At 41.7% G+C, this 12,143-nt stretch overlaps 1 protein-coding gene across 6 annotated transcripts in view; it reads left to right on the top strand.

Annotated features, from left to right (window-relative positions):
- The window catches only part of LOC111253460 (guanine nucleotide-binding protein subunit beta-2-like), a 30,126-nt gene that overhangs the window by 17,197 nt on the left and 786 nt on the right, over positions 1-12,143 (top strand). For 4 of the 6 annotated variants that reach the window (XM_086992898.1, XM_086992899.1, XM_022812848.2 and 1 more), the window contains 5 exons: positions 7,477-7,540; positions 8,951-9,216; positions 9,553-9,760; positions 10,186-10,330; positions 11,043-11,909. In XM_086992898.1, the coding sequence (XP_086849024.1) occupies positions 7,477-7,540; positions 8,951-9,216; positions 9,553-9,760; positions 10,186-10,330; positions 11,043-11,236 (877 nt within the window). In that variant the 3' untranslated portion in view covers positions 11,237-11,909. Of the gene's footprint in view, position 1; positions 834-1,998; positions 2,142-7,476; positions 7,541-8,950; positions 9,217-9,552; positions 9,761-10,185; positions 10,331-11,042; positions 11,910-12,143 lie in introns of all 6 variants that reach the window. The other 2 variants (XM_086992901.1, XM_086992900.1) reach the window with 1 other exon arrangement.

Below are 12,143 nucleotides of genomic sequence, written 5' to 3'. Positions count from 1 at the left end.
GCCGTGATCCGCGTGAAATTTGACATAGTATCTGAGTCGTCGGGACAAGCAGTCAGTGACGCCGTCGTCATCGTCGTCGTCGTCGTCGTCGTCTGTACAGAAACGATGCTTGGAACCCTATCCCACGTGCTGCCGGTAGTCTTCTTCTATTTGCTGCTGCTGCTGCCGGGTTCTTCAGCATACAGAGGGCGTTATTCAAGGGAGTATTCAAGCTGGTGGGCTGGCCAGTCGGCAGCTGGCTCTTTTGCTGCCCAGCACCGGAAAGCAGCAGAACCCGAACGAAAAACAAGAGAAACTGGCGGCTACTGTTGGAGCAACGCGGTCTGCAGCGGAGCCGCAAAACCTTTCGGGCCACCAGAGGGAACGGCCGCACCACCACTGGTCGTAGTAGAGAACATGGTGGACGGGGCAAGGCAGCAGCATCTTTCAGCGACCCCTAATCCCTCCGGAGATTGAGGAGGAGAGGAGGTGGCAGCCACTGACGGCAAATTCACCGCTTAAGGTGCAAGTTTTGCTTACGTTCGGGGAGCACAGGGGGTAGCCCTTATACAGCACTATGCAGCGCAGAGTGCTAAGCAGCGTTCTCAGAACGACCATTAAGGAAAAGAGAAACAAACACGTGGCTCGCAGAAGCCAAACAGCTCCATCAGCGCCCACGGTTGCGTTTTCCTAACCACTTACCGTTGGGACCGCCACTGCTGTGACCGGAACCGCCGCTGAATATGGTAGCTTCGCAAACGTTCTGCGAAATCTCGAAGATCCACCAGGCTGAGGTTGGGGTAGATTGAGTTTTAGCGGATATCGGGCAAGCTGGCAGCCAATAGACACGTATGGTAAGCTTCGAGACATTTTCAGCATGTGTGTGTGTGACGTGACGGAGTCGACGTACGGGGTAGCGACATTAGCGGATCGGTGGGCGTAAAAGCTATTTACACTCTATAGGTAGTCACACAGGACACATTCAACGAACAGATACCTAGAAATGCTTGGTTAACTCGACATCCCTCCTCGAATCTTTCGCCCGCTTCTGCGACTCTCCAAACTACAAAAGCGTATATACACAACTCAAACACACCCACATACACACACACACACACACACACACACACACACATACACACACACACACACACACACACGTATACACACGCGGAGGGAATCATGGATAGAACACCGAGAAGGGTAAGTGCTGCAAACATTGGATCAAACGCGGCAGCACCAACGGTAGCAGAGGACGCCATGAAAGTAACTGAGGGGCTTCGTGTGGGCGAAAGCCGCCACCAGCCGGGTGAAAGCTTTCCAACCCAAGCAGGATTCCAAGGCTGGCTTGCAGTCTAGCGTGGCTAACAGCTCAGTCGACTCTAATCGAGCTAGTAGAAGCGCTGCGGTCTACCGTTTATCAGAACGAATGACAACGGCTGACTGGCTCCAGGCGACGGATAAAGGACTCACCTGACAGGGAAGCCTAGGTGTGAGAAAATAGAAAATAGGCGAAAGGCTGAAAGAACGGTTAGACAATAGTAAAACAATTCTGGTTTAAATTGGCGGAGGTGCGCTGGGAAGGAAACTTTCCAATATATCATTTTCGTCATTTGTGTCTATACGTATATTGTCGTTGTAGATGTGTTCTTTTTTGGCTTAGTCTTTGTAGAATTCATGCTGTCGAACTAGGTGATTGGTCTAATTCAAGTTAGCATTGAAGTTATCAGTCGACAGTTAACTAACGTGCGCACAAAGTACTTTTTAATCTACAATCGTCAATTAAATCTTTGTATCCTTAAATTAAACCATTTTACATTTGTGTCATTAGTCTTCTGGTGAAAGGAATAAAGCAAAACGTTACACCAAAATTATCTGTAGTTGCTGATGCTCGAAATGAAACAATTTCCTAGGGTATTCTTACAAGAATAGCAACAACGTTAGTTACTCAACTACTTTTTTTTTTTGATTTCGTATTACAAGTGATGAATATTAACAACATCTAACGTCCTTAAACAGTCCGTTTTTACTGTATCAGCAACGGATCGTTTCAACTTTGACAGCTACAATATCAAGCTGCGGCTTCCAAGTTTTTTCTTCTTCTGGAGTAGGAATCCAGACGGATTGACAGTTAACAGTGAAACGTCCAGCTCAGCATTACTGTGAGTGCCTTGTTGTCATGTGTTTTGTGCCACCATATTTTATATCAGCGCGATGCATCGTCGCAGAGTGACTAGCCACCCCAACTAGCGCGACGAAAACGCAGAACCAGCCGATAAAGATGTAATACCCGGCTAAGGTGGCCTTGTCTTAGTTGTGCTGTTGTTAATACAGACGAGTGAAGTCCAGCGTGCGACGTTCGAGAAGAGCCGCTGAATATCTACTGCCTGCCGCCACTGCCGTATTCTGTTGGCATTAGTGATATTACCACTGCTAGTCTACCTTTGATCAAATGATGATGAATCGTCGGCGGGGCGTGCGTAACATTATTGTTATCATTGTTAGGGTTCTGTCAACATCTGCATTATACAGCCAAGTGATTAGTGTGCGTTCGTCAAAGCGGCAGCCACTGCCGCCGCCGCCGCCGTCGCTTGCTCCGCTTATGAACGCAACAGGGTGTGACCTCAATAGTCGGGAGGACGAGAGTCGTCACGACATGGCCAATACATATACCGGCAGGCGAAGTAGTACGTAGGCGCTAAACTTTAAGCTAGTAAAAAGGCGTAGAAGACATGCGGCAACCGCTGAATAGCGTCCCATCATATCGCTGATGATAAGATAAATTACTGTCAGTATCGGCAATGCGTCGTTGACGTTCTAGCTATAAACCTCATTTCGTTGCTGGTGACGGCAGCAAACGGCCCACAACAACAGCGCTGCCTGAGCAGATCAGACGCAAGAGGAGACTAAAATGAATGCATTCTTGCTCCAATATCAGCAATTTAAATGGTCTCTAGTGATCGTCCGAGTTTGCTTATATGTATCTCTCCGGTTCCCTTCCAGCGATTGCTGAAGCTGCGTACTTGATGCCGATTGCCCAACACTGAAGTGTCAATGGCCACCGCGTCGACTGGTGGATTGGCTGGCAGCTGACTGCAGCTACAGGCTTAGTACGCTTTACAAACAGAACCTGGTAAGGGATCTAATCGTCGTAAAGTTGGCATTAAAATTCTTATTTTGGCCATGGTCATTGGCAGTAGCTATTTTGGTCGCGCTAATGTCTGTACCCTACCGCAGTTGGGCGCGCTGCTGTTGGCAGGCGTTAACGAGCTCGTCGCCGTACATGCTCGTAGCTGTACGCAGCATGTGTGAACGGCCGACGTAAAATCAGAGCGTCCTTCTTTTTTTGTGCGCTGGCTCCACTTGTCAATACGGCGACAGTAATAGTTATTATGTACATATCCTCATGGATCTTTGTGTCGAGGTCAACAATAAAAAACACTTCTGCCGGCAACAGCAGTTGAGGCGTTACCAAAACCAATGTATAGGCTGCATTCAGCCAAGTGTAGTGGCTGTGCCATCGTTCACTGCACAAGCCAGCTCTCCTATGGATGTAACGCAATGTTGCGTATTTATTTGGCTAAAGGATCGAAGCTGAAACCAATTGAGTTTAGACGCAGTCTAGTAGGAGTATTTACTTGCCTGCCACAGTTAGCAGAGTGTTTGCAACTAGCAACCTATGCTTGTACTATATTGTATGTACGGCTGTTGCCGATATTTGTGCACTCCACTTTATTATAGTTCATAGCCGTAATCTATAGTTTTAAGCCGACCTGTCGACAGATTCTCATTGCTATGAAGAAGCGCTATGACACCCACAATTAGTACAAGTTAGTAGGTGGTGACATGCTGCTGCTGCTGCCGGAGACAGGCCATCGTCCTCTATCGTCTATAGGACAAACATGATCACCATCATCAAACGAATATGGTAGTACTAGCGGCGGGTCAATATGCCTCATAAGAAGAACATCATGCGATCCATGTGCTAGGCTGACTGTTAGCTGACGAGCTTCTCAGCGAGACTGGTTGGTCTCTTGGGCTGACGCGAGCCGTGACGACAGCACAGCTCGGCGCGCTACCACTGTCACAGGAAGACTCTATCCGATTTGTGTTATACAAAATACTTACGGGGGAGTTATACTCAATCACATGTAGAGCAATAATAACAGAAAAATTTAAAAAAAAAAAGCCTGCAAAAGGCAGGCAGCAATTTATCTTGAGATTTTTAAGCTATTCAGAGTATTGCTGTTTTTTTTCGTATAAACGCTTTCATCATGAAGGGGCATTGTTGTCTACGTAGTAGACAAAAGTTCAAAGTCGTAGACAAAGTTGCAGAAATTAGATTTGGAATTTCATTCAAACCGGTAAGCTATTATATGTTTTTGAGCTGGGCTCGACAACATCAGAGAGTATTGATTTATATTCTCGTTTGCGATACTGTTGCTAATAGATTAGTGGGTACTTACAGTTCGGAACCAAGAGACGGCCGGACGAAAAGCAATATCAATGTAAATTCTTGAGCAAATTTTTAACACTCGATGGTGAGAGTTAGCATGGACTGTCTTCATATCAAAGCGAATATACAAGCGTCAGTACATCCCGGTAGACAAGCATCTTTCAGCAGAAGTTCATCTGCTTGTTCTGTAGCTGATAGCTCTCAGTTGTTCCTTTTTCGGCAGTTCTCAATAGCCTATCAATCAGCGAGACAATGCTACAGTACAGCAATTTCTTCGAGGATCTGTCCGTATAGGGCAAGGCCATTGGTTAGTCACTGTTGATTCACCATTTTCACTGGAGGATTAAAATGCATCTATGCCAAGATTCGGATCCAAACCACTTCTGTGTCCCTCGAGTTAGCACTGCATTATCCTCGCGAGGACTGTGTAAAAAATGGATTCAAACGAATTCTATCGATTCAACAACAGACTTCGACAGCACGACTCGTTTAGTACATATCTGATCGATCTTGTTCTATATTTTGATAGCTCAATTTGTGTAAGCGGAGTCTGATACATTCAGTATACGCTTTATGTTAATGTCTAAAACAAATGAACTTCTTCATATTCGACTTTCAAAAGCTTCATTGTAACGCAATGGCACCAGCTTATCATCACTTAACGTGGCACTACTCATAGAAGACCAAAGTGACAGCTGCAGCGCTTTTTAATTTGGCACCCGATTATCAACGAGGTCGTTTACAATAACCGGCTCCCCGTCTCAAACCGTTTAATTGACTCCAGTCCGCGACGAGAGTGAAATCGACAAGATGTCAGATCTGCGTCGGAAATGTCTTCCAGAACAATACATAGCTGACTCGCATCATTAACTAAGCTTTTAAGATACGCGACGAAACGTTTAACGCGGGAGATGATAAAGATGACGAAGATACCGCGGGACGGATCAAACATCACTGAAAGGAACGAAGAAAGTGAAATGTGTGACCTTTTGAGAGCTTACTTCGTGGGCCCTACGCATTCAGTCGTGCCAGAACGTGATTGGGTGTTTAGCAAGTTAACAATCCGGATGCATCAGCTAGTTTAACAATAAATTATACAACTGAATTCTTAAATTACTTAGATTTTATTATTATTTTTTTATTATTAATTAATTAGGTTACTCTTCAAGAGACATATGCTTTGTACCAGGCACGTCTAAAACATCGATGTGCTATGCGAAAGCTACGAAAAAGGGCTGACTCAATCTATTCGTCAGCGGAACATTTTGCGTAATAATAAAACGAGCGTTGATCAAAGTAATACCTTGTGGAAAGGAACACTGCTTTTTAACGATATTGATCTATCGAAAAAATTCGATAGCCTGTTGCTGTTGACATGGTCTAGTACGGCTTAGAAACTGCCTTCGATATCATACCAAACCCAAATTGAGAGGCAGAGACGTTATTTAATGATTATCGAACCTCTTAAGTAATAGAACTTCTGCTGTTTAAATATGATACGTTTTTTTAGGTTTTGGAAATATACCTACGATGTAATATGGTCATGGAAAGTAAAATCTAAGTTGTGTTTACCAGGGCTGCTACAGCCTGTATCTAGCTAAAAAATTGGTTATATATGCCAATGATGTGGAACCGTATACACCCACAACCAGTGAGAAAAATGCGAAGTTACTTAGAAAGACCCGCGTCGATTTTTCAATATAAATTCAAAGGATGGCTTTAAAGCTAAAAGCGTATTGGCAGGGACCGACGAATATAGGGGTAAGGAATTCAACGCACAATTAGATACTTGATGAGCAAAACATGCATAAACTAGGTAGCGTAAAAAATTTAGGTGTTCGATCCTTGTCGACTCTCAATTTCGCTTAATAGCTCTAAGAACTGTGACTTATCAGTACTCTCAACTTGAATGCAACTGGACATTGAGGGTACTTAGTGTAAACAATAGATGCAACCATCAAACTTGATAACTCTTATGTCGCCCACTGCTTAGCACATTGGAAGCATGACACCTTTTATATGTTGGAAGTTTTTCTTTTCCGAAAAAAAATCAAAAAAGGTTTTTGCAGGAAGTTAGGAAGAAGAAGAACTTAAGTGTGGCATATACCGAGGTTCAGGCGAGATGGTATCGGTTAAGGGTTGAATGAAGGCTGCAGACCTAGCACAGCATTTTCAAATAGTGAATAATAAGGAGACGTAAGTTATAATGTTTACTCTCAATGGAGCATATTCGTGAGTACAGCTTATACTAAGATTGAAGAAGACCGGAAAATTTTCATAGGAAATCTAGGTTTAAGCTTTTGTCTATGGCGTTGTAGTTAAGCCCTATAAACACTGAAGCTGAGTGAAAGTAATTCGACATATAGCAGCATATACAGCTGTTATTTTTAAATAATAAACATAACTCTATTTTGAGTTATGCTTGTTGTTCAATGTGGAAAGATGTAGTGCAAAAAAGATCCGAAATGTATTAACCTCACTAAAAATATGAAAGTGAAGTAATAAGTTAGAACGCTGGAAATGCAGGTTCCATAAAGTTCTGTGACATCATCGATCGGGTCAAGTGGCAAATGGCACAATTTTGTACTTCAGAAATTGGTTACGTGCGGAGCCCATGCGTTAGAAGACAACCTAAAAGGCGACAAAATTGTTTGTCAATAACGCTGGACTGTGCAGCTTATTCCATATCGTTGAATTATTATGTTTAATATGTATGTGTAATAAAATATGTGACGGACATATTGCGTATATATACAACATATATATTACATGTATGTACAAATGTAAAATGAAAGCTCTCAAATTGTCAAGTGACTTTTGGCTCTATATATATATATATATATATATATATATATATATATATATATATATATATATATTACATATATAAAGTTGAGGACGTGTGAGGTAATTTAAGTTACACCTAGTTTCGTGCTGTAAAAAAGCAATGCTTAATGGCACTAGCACTTGAAACATTTGCTTGTTATTTAATATTTGATAACTGTTCTCAACAAGGATCATACGATTGTCTCTATTTACAGACATGCGGTTTCAGCTTCTCTTGACGGAAAACTGATGATATGGGACACGTGGAGTGGTAATAAGGTGACTAGATTTTTCTCAGCCCGAAAATGAATTTCAGATATTACTATCTGAGTATTTTATAGTATTATCTGTTGTTACAACATGTTCTGCATTTAACTTGATCTGTGTTGTACCCATGTGGGAGCTCTTGCATTTTTACTTTTGTATCTACGAAAAGATAATTGCCATAGATCTCGAAAGGCTTGGTCAAGCTATATCACGTTTAGTAGGTTACAAAGGAAAAGAACTCGAAATTTCAAAGCGCTAAATTACCTTTGGCAATTGGAAGTGTTTCCAACTATTTTCGTACGTATGCTCGTTTTCTACTTCTTGGTGAACTTAATCAATAATTTATAATAATCAGTAAAATGTTTGTTGTAGCGTTTAATATCTAAGGGCATAAAGGCATACAAGAGAAAAAGTAGTAGTCATTCTTGGCCTATTCTTAGTTGTGTTCTAAACAAAGGTCATGGTATAATAATGCTCCTATTCTGTATTCCTATTTGCCAGTTTAGTATCATTTAAAATTAAAAGAATTGAGAAGATTCTCTTTTTTTTTTCGTCCGCTTCAAATTCCAAATGATTTCGTGAGACCTTGACCTTAACCTTCGTTTATGTTGGCGGGCTTCTGCCATAGCCAGAGACGCCGTCTTGTGTTGTCCAATGTCTCATGTAATAATAATATAGGGTGAGCTGAACCCGATAAATGTTGTGGTGTTATCAAGCGCCGGTTGATGCTTGATTCAAGTCACTCGTATTTCGGCCGATAACACTGACGATTTTCTAATGTATTCGCACGTAATAATTAAAGAAAAACATAATATTAGGAAAATGTTGATTTTTCTGATCTGTGCGATTTTGATGAACCTTTTAGATACATTGACAGCGGATAAACGGTTACGCTTTACTTGAGCACAGACAATAGTGCAAGAAATTAGATGTTCAGCCTCAAATGGATCGTAGTTGATTGTATAGTTCTACGCGTCTAATCCTGTATAGTACATTGGAGTAAAAACTTGTTCGCAATATTCCGCTAGATATGTACAATATCCGTTGAGAGCTTCCGTTCTCCGCAAATTATTATATAGTGAAGTATAACACGTGCAAGAACTGACATAAAAACAATCGAATATGACGCTGTTTAAATGGGTATAGACAGCTCATGTATGTCTAAGTGGGCGAATTGTAAGGCAAAGTGAACTCACGGCGTTCTATTTTAAGCCAGTAGTTAGCAACGCCAAGGAGTACGTCGTTGTAACAAAAGATGTTATCTCGCCAAAACCCTTCTTCTCAGAGCGTGACCTTATATCTATACGTCGAATGATTGTTTTATTATATTGCGTTACCCGTTAAAGTAGCAGGGTAGGTTCTTAACTAAAATTAAATAATACATACATTGAATTTATGCTGAATTCACGAATTCGTTGGCAGGTCCGAATCATCCCAGTACGCACAACATGGATTATGGGTGCGGCCTTCGAAAGTTCGGGTCGTTTTGTGGCCGTGGGTGGTATGGATAATATGTGTACAATTTACGATTTGGACAAAAAGTGGACAGGGAGCGGTGCCGGAAGCGAAGGTGGCGGTGTTCTGGGCGCTGCACTCGTCCGGGAACTGGCGGGTCTTCAAGGCTACCTCAGTTGTTGCGTGTTCGTGCACCAAGACCGAATTATTGTCGGCTCCGCCGACACAAAAATGTATGATGAGGGGTAATTTGTGGAATTCGGAGTTTAGCTCCGCATTATTTCAGCGCTATTTAAAAGTGTAAACGCAACTTGAAAAACCCATAGTTCACGAATGGAAGAAAGGACTAGAAATTAAAGCTTAGATTGCGTCATAAATAAAAAAGAAGTTCTATAAAATTAGCTCAAATTCTCTCTTCCCATGAATAATTAAAATAAATTTAATATACATGTAAAATATAGCTGACTGAATGATTTAAAAATTATAACGTTAAATATAGCATGGCAGTATATATGTATATATAACTAGTGTCCAGTTAACTTTTTTGTTGTTACCATCGTTCTTTACAGCTATGTGTTCGATATCCCAAACGGCCGCAAGTTGCAGGAGTATACAGCGCATGACGCCGACGTCATTGGTATAAGCGTTCAACCTGGCGATACCAATGTGTTTGTCACCGCATCGATGGATAAAACGTGCAAACTGTTTGACTTGCGACAACCTGATCAGTGTCGACAAAATTTTGCCGGTCATGAATTGGACGTGAACGATGTCAGCGTAAGTCACGCCATCCATTCTTTTTCACACACGGCATTTTATACGTAAATATGAAGAAGCCGAAGACAATACACCCGCAAGACAAAAGACAGATCTGATTCATTTCTATTTCCTAGATCGCTTGAAAGTTCAGATGCGCAACTTCCTACATAGCTTTCTACAATGAAGAACTGGAATATAATTTATAACTTGTAAACAGGCCTGAGGTGCCTAAGATGAACTCGAAGGCGAATTCACTACTCACATGTTTTACACACACGGTCGTGCATCCACAGCTTTAGTAATAGTAAAACGAGCTGGACAACCTCGTCTGCGTAACACCTTATTCATTACTATGAAAAAAGCATGCTCACTACTGTTCTTAGCATACCCTAATAGCATTGGGGATGATTATAATAATAATCTGGGTTGATCCTGCGTTGCAGTTTCAAAATAATGGCCACATGTTTACGTCATGTTCAGAGGACAAAAGCTGTCGCCTCTTTGATATCCGTTCCGACATCGAAGTCGCATCCTTCTGGGAACCCGCCAAACAAGCGGCCTTCACTTGCGTGGCCAATTCGAAATCTGGTAAGGACACTTACACACATATCTTTGGGATGAGTAATTATTTATCCATTAAAACGTACATTCATCATAGTTCCAAAATATCATATCGTAGAATCTACAAAACTGTGAATTAAATAAAACGGCGACAAATACCTGTTCTTAGCACCGAGCAAAGGTGGATTGTTTTACATATACTTAAAGCCAAGGTGACTTGCCTTAAACCTTCTCATTGAAAAAAGCTTAATAGATTTTGATATTTTATAATGTAACTTCGAAAATAGCTGCCCGTGATAGTAAATGCCAGGGCCTAATTATAAGGAATTCTATGGTAGGGTTGAAGCCATTGGTTTATAGGCCAACATTCCGTACACTTTTTTTCCATAATTTGAATTTTCAAAAGAAGAACGTTAGTGAGAAATATACAGGTAGGTTACTTACATATATTGCACGTTAGTTTAGCTCATATAACGTTGGGTGACTTCCTAAACATTCAGTTCTGCGGTTCTGCGTACTCTGTCTATATTCACAACTCTTGATTTTCAAGTGAGCTCGTCCCTTTAGTAACTACGCCCTAAACACAGATGCTAACCCATATTTTTGTGCCCACACTAAGTAACTAATTCTTTTTCCTTAACAGATTTCCTCACTTAGTACTCATACTCGAAGAATGAAAAATTTTCATTTAATACTTTGTCTATCTCTTTTATGTTTGGTCGATTGTCCTCGATTTCAGGACGCCTTCTTCTGGCTGGCGCGGACGACGATACTGTACACATATGGGATATTGTCGGCGGGTCCACACCCGAGGAGAGTCATCTAGGAAATTTGTGGGGCCATGACGGTCGCATATCGTCAATGTCGATGGCACCAAACGGTATGGCCGCGGTGACTGCCTCTTGGGACAGTTCCGTGCGTATTTGGGCTTAACAACTGACGCTCTCCATGTCATCCACCCCAAATAATAATCCCACAAAAGGAGACTGAGATATCGGTAGACATCTTCGGGGGGTGGTATGCAGACAGCCAAAAACGGAGGTAGATCGTGCACTGTAACCATGTCAGCCGTTTGCGTTGAGCAAGGCCAGCAGCATCGTTTGCCCTACTTCTAATACTGCTAATATTTATACTAATATGGCTGCTTGAGCGTCGTGAAGCCTCCAGAAGAATATCTGCTCACTCACCTCTATATAGCCCATAATAACAATAATATCCCTGAAAAAAGAAATTCGAGAGAGAAAGAAGCTGATAAAATGGAAATCGAGTCCACCTCCAGCCAACAAACTAGACTAAGTAGGAGAAAGCCCATTTGCGTCTCGTCGACAGGAACCCGATTCACTCAGTCCGTCTCTTTGACCGTTCGGTAGCCCATGAAGGTGTTGAGAATAAAACAAAAATCTTTTTAGCGTCAGCTAGAATTTAATAAAAGCTCAAGAGCAAGAGGGAAAGAAAGTAAATGGCAGGCGGGGGAAGCAAATACAATCAAACAGCAAACGAGAGTAGTGGCGAAGGCACGATATATAGCACGGAACAGCGCAGGTAGTGATACGCCTTATGCATGTGGATCATGTGTACGCTTCCACAACGTGCACACCGGCCAAAGGTGAGGTAAAAAATTTGTAGCTTTGGAATCGATTAGACGTTGTAATTTATTTTATCGTCGGTGTCCATTATATAGGGTCGAAAAATATAGTTTACACGTTTGTATTGTTTACATTAACATCTACATTATAATATACGTGTGTAAATATAATATTATAATCGTAAGAAGTTTTCATATGATACGACTCCGGTTTTCTTCCATTTAAATGAAGAAAATCATATTTTATGAAATAAA

Source organism: Varroa destructor, unplaced genomic scaffold, assembly GCF_002443255.2.
Source record: "Varroa destructor unplaced genomic scaffold, Vdes_3.0 BEIS01000006.1, whole genome shotgun sequence".
Taxonomy (NCBI): Eukaryota; Metazoa; Arthropoda; class Arachnida; order Mesostigmata; family Varroidae; genus Varroa; species Varroa destructor.
This window is presented reverse-complemented; position numbering and strand designations above follow the sequence as displayed.